This window comes from Pogoniulus pusillus, chromosome 14 (assembly GCF_015220805.1).
Source record: "Pogoniulus pusillus isolate bPogPus1 chromosome 14, bPogPus1.pri, whole genome shotgun sequence".
Taxonomy (NCBI): Eukaryota; Metazoa; Chordata; class Aves; order Piciformes; family Lybiidae; genus Pogoniulus; species Pogoniulus pusillus.
Window position 1 is genome coordinate 2,400,998 of NC_087277.1, and position 6,000 is coordinate 2,406,997.

A 6,000-nucleotide genomic window follows, 5' to 3' on the forward strand; every position below is an offset into this window, starting at 1 on the left:
ATTCTAATAAACACAGTAGTTTTACCCATAATGTGATTTCCTGCTCAGTGTATCACAGAAGTATCGCTAAAGAGTGCTACTGAAGAGTTGAAGGTACAATAATTTATTAAGCTAGGGCATTCCTTTAGGACAGTCTGTTCTGGCTTACAGGTTCAGCAACTTTAGAAAATTAAATAAGCTGGTCTGCCTACATGATTCAGGCTATTCTTTCAAACAAGGTGAACAAACCTTTCTTTTTCCTCACATCATCATTAGCAAATAGACATGCAACCAAAATCTGCATCCTGATCAGTGACCTTTTATGACAGCTTTATCTGTCTTATCTTAAAACCATATACATATACACATACATACAGCCTTGGAACCTCAAACAACATTTGTAGCACAGAAATCTAGACTTGCTCTAACTTAAAACTGTTTTAAAGCTTAAGTAAGTGTAAAATGCCTTTCTTTAAACAACCAGAACAATTATCAAGTGCACTTCAGGCTCAGCGGTAACATATCATCTCAACTCTGATTGTGCCGGGGGAAGCATAGGCTGGATGTTAGGAAGAAGTTCTTCCCAGAGAGAGTGATTTCCCATTGGAATGGGCTGCCCAGGGAGGTGGTGGAGGCACCGCCCCTGGAGGTGTTCAGGAAAAGACTGGATGAGGCACTTAGTGCCATGGTCTGGTTGATTGGACAGGGCTGGGTGCTAGGTTGGACTGGATGATCTTGGAGGTCTCTTCCAACCTGGTTGATTCTATGACTATGGTGAATAATTCTTTTCTCACCTCGGCTAAAGTTTCTCCAGCATAAGTGCCTCAAAAGTACTCACTGAAGCCAAACCCATCTCAGAAATAGAGATCAGCCATGATTCTACTTACGGGCCTGCCCTTCTACCTCTGAACACTTCAGTCTCACTGTCCTACTATTTCAAATACTTTTCCTTGATACTCGTCACACTTGGTGAAGCCAAAAGCAGGGAAATTTACCAACGGGACTTCTGCGCTGACTACTACCAACTGTACAGAGTACTACAAAAGTTCCCTGCAGTCTTCTGTTCAGTGGGACAGGAATTTTAAAGAATATATCTGGGTACATAGGAGAGTTAAGACTATAAAAAAATATGACTTTCCAGAAACCTGAAGCCGCCAAGTACCCATGCTCCTGCACTTTGTTCCAATGGAAAGCATGTCCTAGCTTTTGCACTACACCACCTCAGAGACTTTTCATAACTCAACCTCTACTCCAGAGCATCAATCTCACCCACTGGTCCTAAAAATCATAGAATCAACCAGTTTGGAAGAGACCCCCAAGATCAGCCAGTCCAACCTAGCACTCAGCCCTATCCAGTCAACTAGACCATGGCACCAAGTGCCTCAGCCAGTCTTTTGTTGAACACACCCAAGGATGGTGACTCCACCACCTCCCTGGGCAGCTCATCTTATATCACAGTACCATTAAGATATAAATCATCATCTCACCGAGTGTTAAACATGGTAACGTAAGGAATTCAGTTCTCTAGTCTAAGTTTCTGTTTTAGCAAAAGGTAACATTCATTTAATTTCCAGACAATCACCCATCAGAACTTTAGTCTGAAAAATGCTGCCCTTCAGAAGTGCACAGATTTCTCCAATGAGATTTTTCCCTAAAGAAACTCCTCTGCAACAAACACAGTTGTGTTTTCAACTCGGATAAACTGCAAAGGCCTTTGACACATGCAGAAACATCATCATGCTCGTCCCAGTAAAAACCACACCAGGATTACAGACACACAAAAGCACTTATTTCTTGGCTATAAAACCTTCAAGCCAACAAGAAAGGTCAGACACATTAAGACCAAATACCATTGCCCATCATCCCACTAAGCTATAACTCTCCTTAGTCAGTGCTATTCCAATATTTCACTCATCAGTATTCCTCCTTCTCAAAGTTTTATAATTATAGTCATCATCAGAAGGCTGGTTTGAAAAATCCACTGACTACAGACAAACATGGAAACATTTTCTGGAGAGCTTGATGCCCACATATCAACCTTCGTGAGCTGAGGATTTTAATCAGTGGAAAATTCTAGATATCATGGCTGTGTGACTGCATGATGGAAGGCAACCAAAGAGGTGCACTACTATTCTTCCAAGTGTGCATTTACCTTGAGTACCACCTACTGAATTCAAACACACAGTAACGTAATGACATCTACAAGGTTCTGCTCAGGATCAACATCACAGTCCAGCGCTCTGCTATCAGCAGTGCCTTGATTAGATTCATGCTGATATTAAATTAGTTGGGTTTGGAAGAACTAAAAGCAATTGTACAGGAAGGTAAAATGCTGTAATAGGGAATAGTTCCCACTTTCTACTCCCAAAAGAAACAAACAGGAGAAATCATAATGACAGCTCCAGAAAGGCCTACACTACACAGTGAAAGCTTGCTTTTGTTTTGGATGCTGTAGCCTGGAGAGGAGAAAGCTCCTGGTCAGAACTTCAGACATTTGTAACAAAAACTGCTAGCAGAAAACTAATTCCTCATGAGGATGAGGCAGCACATTGATCAAAATCGGAAGCAGCTTCTCCTTCCCAGCAGTAGTGATAACAGATGGCGATATGGTTCTCAGCAAGGAAAAGAAACTTACAGAGCCTTCATTCTTGAGTGAACTTTGGAAAGCCCTGATTAAAGGTCTACACAAAATGATATTCAGCAAGAATTTTATTTGGTTGTTTTCTTCTCTAGCTGAAGACTGTGCCTGTGTTTCTTTTTTTTTTTATTGTGGAAATGATAGTGCTGCCTGAGTTACAACATCACAATCTATCTTCTGAAGTCAGGCTGATGAGGTTTATCATGGCAATTATAACTTTTTTTCACTTCAATTCTGCCATGAATATAAATAAAGAGTTTGTTAAACACCTTTGCACAAAAGTGAGATTTCTCAAGTGCACTAAACACACAAACGTAAGGACAGCTTAATATATCCAGACCTGAGATTTTCCCTGCCAGTTCCTCCTCTGTCACATGGCACAGTGCTTTTACTGTATCTTTTGATGTATCAAAACTTTAAACGGCCTATGTAGACATCAAAACTCTTTTCCTTGATTTGGTGTACGTTAAAGAATTGGCTAGTACCTCCCTTGGTGCAATTAGGTCCCCTCAAAAAATTAACTTCTACCAGTGTTAACTACTCAGTTACAGGTACTGGCACAACTCTTTGAAGAAGCCTACCTTACTTTCACTCATGTAAATGTGAAATGGTCCTAGGACTACAGGGTGTTAGGGGTTGGAAGGGACCCAAAGAGATCATCGAGTCCAACCCCCCCCATGTCCTTGCAGGTTTCTATAGTGCATTCACACAGAAGAGCCTGCACTGATCTTCACAGCACAGGCATGGGCTGGACAAAGCCCTCAGCACAGACAAACCTGAAATACTTCACATGTTCAATCATGCGTGTAGAGCAAAGGCACCTACTCAAGAAACTGCTAAATCAGGGCCCCTGTTGCAGTCCCCAGAACAAGGCACATGTCCAGCTCCGTGCCAAAGGCCGATTCCCACGCTGGAGGCCCACAGACACCACCTACGCTCCAGTTAGTAAGACAAACAACTGTGAGAAAACATGCCATGACTCCTGCTGTCAGCTGTCTGCATTTTGCTCCATCATGTATTACTGGGCCACCGACATGCTGTAAGAACAACCCAAGTGCATTCCCTAACACGCTGACCTGAGGCTCTGTACTAGGGGTTCTGTTCAAAGACGGGTTTAGAGCCACCAACAACGTGCTGCCCGGGTAGGAACTGAAAGCAGACTGAGCAGATGCAAAGGTCCCTGGAAGGGCTTCAAGGCCTTTGCTGATGTGTCACAAACTCATCACACAGTGCCAACTCCCCCTCCACACACACACCGCAGGCTCAGGGCCCTCCGAGGGGCTCGTCCTGGCCACACAGAGCAGGCCGCGGCAGTCCCTGCCCGGCCGGACGTGGAACATCTCCCAAGCATCCCTATTATCCCCAGCCAGCGATTATTCGTGACTCAGAGGATTTGGGGTTGGTTTGTTTGCGCGGCCCCACGCCAACTCCAGAGTTCCCGGCAACCTACATCTGCCCGACAGAAAGCCGAGGGCAGCTGGGCCAAATTCCAGCCTGTTTTAAGAACTTCCCTGAGGAGATTTCCGCCCACCCCCCAGATACGAAAAAGACCCAGAGAGAGTCCTGGAGCAGCCGAGCTCGGAGGGGAGGACGGGGCTCCAGGTGAGGAAGGGCAAGTGCGGGGACACCAGAAGGGCCACCGCGGGGAAGGTAGCGGAGGTCCCAGGAGGCGCCAGGGCCCGAGGTGGACAGAGGGGTCCCACCAGTGGCCGGGGCGGTCGCGCCGCCGGAGGCCGGCAGGGAGAAAGGCCGCTTTGTTCCCCCTCGCCCGCGGCGGGCGGCTGCCTCCCGGCTCGGGAGACGGAGGCGGACGGGTGGCGTAACTCCACGGTACCTACCGCAACAGGAGACGACGAGAAACAGAAGCTGCGCTGACCTCCAAGCCGGAGAGCCTTCTGCGCTCCCCCAGGGGGCCATAACACCAGCCCGCAGGGAGGCGACGAGGAGCCGGACCTGCGACCGCCGCGCCCCCTGACACGGAGCCGGAGCTGCCGCCGCAGCCTCGCCAACCGGAGACGCCGCCTTGGGGAGCGCTAGCGGCCCGCACACTCGCGCCTCATCCGCCTGCCCGTGGAGCCATGAGCCGCCGCCGTCACCTCCGCCGGCCTCGGCCTCCTTCCCCTCGCGCCGCGCCGCTTCCTCCTCCCCGGCCGAGCTCCGCCGCGGCTGCGCACTGGCGGCCCGAGCGCATGGAGCCGCTCCCGGCAGCCGCGGGCCGGGCGGGCGGCGGGGCGGAGCAGCGGCCCCCAGACGGCCGGGGAGGGCCCGAGCCGCCACGCTCCGGCGCGGCCCCGCCCCACCGCTGTCTCCGCTTCCTCCTCCTCCGTCTCCAGGTTTCGGCCCGCCCCCGGCAGTGCTCGGCCCGCCCCATCCCAGCATCCGCCGCCGCCGGCGGCTCAGCGGGGCTGGGCTCGGTGAACCGGCCCGTCCTCCGGGGCCGCGCCGCCGCAGCTGAGCCGGGGAGGTGTCCTCCGAGAAGTAATCTTTCAGACGGGGGAGGCGGGGGCGAATCTTTCCGTCACTACGGCGGCAGAGCAGCCTTGACTCCCGGCTCACACGCAAAGTAACCCAATGTATGGGAGTGCGACTGTGTGTGAAATCCAGTCTGGAGACACCTCGGCAGCCGGCGTCTGACCTCCGAATCTGTGTTTCATTAGTGACGCCGAAAAACTACCGCGGGAGCGAAAAACCTAACTGTCGTGGATGCGTGGCATCCGAAATCACGGACGCCATCGAAGTTCCGTGTGCCTCTTTCTGTTCAATCGCCGCCGCCTGCCTTTCAGCAGAGGCTGGCACCGTTTTCCTGTCGCCCTTACCGACTGCTGTGCGTTGTCGAAGCGAGCGTCAAAAAGCAAGCGGGATTCACGGCGCAACATCCCAGATCCAGCTTGAACTGTGCAGTGCCTGTTGCGGGCTGGCAGAAGCGCTTGCTGCCTCACTTCTGCTAGAGCAGCTGATCTGCGGGGATAAACAAAACATTGCCGTGCCCGAGGTGAACAAGAGCTAGCTAGGGCTGCGTGCCTACACCGTGAGAACAAAGATGAGCTGGTGAACTACACCGTGAGCCACGAAGATGGCTGGGGGAATGGAGCATCTGTCTTACTGAGGGAGCTGAGGCTCTTTAGCTTGGAGGAGACTGGGAGGTGACCTCATCAGTGTTTATCAATATGTGCAGGGTGAGTGCCAGGAGGCTGGAGCCAGGCTCTGCTGGGTGATGCCCAATGCCAGGGCACTGCCCCTTGGCAGTCGGCAGAAGTTGAGGCATAAGGAAGTTTCATGGAAACGTGAGGAGGAATTTTTCCCTGTGAGGGTGACAGAGCACTGGAACAGTCTGCCCACGGAGGTTGTGGTGTCACCCTCTCTGGAGATACTGCATCCCTGCC

At 50.9% G+C, this 6,000-nt stretch overlaps 1 protein-coding gene across 1 annotated transcript in view; it reads right to left on the bottom strand.

Moving 5' to 3' along the window:
* The window catches only part of LRP12 (LDL receptor related protein 12), a 53,852-nt gene extending 49,048 nt beyond the window's left edge, over positions 1 to 4,804 (bottom strand). The window contains exon 1 of the mRNA XM_064154126.1: positions 4,456 to 4,804. Within this exon, the coding sequence (XP_064010196.1) occupies positions 4,456 to 4,534 (79 nt within the window). The 5' untranslated portion in view covers positions 4,535 to 4,804. The remainder of the gene's footprint in view (positions 1 to 4,455) is intronic.
* Between the last annotated feature and the right edge of the window lie 1,196 nt (positions 4,805 to 6,000).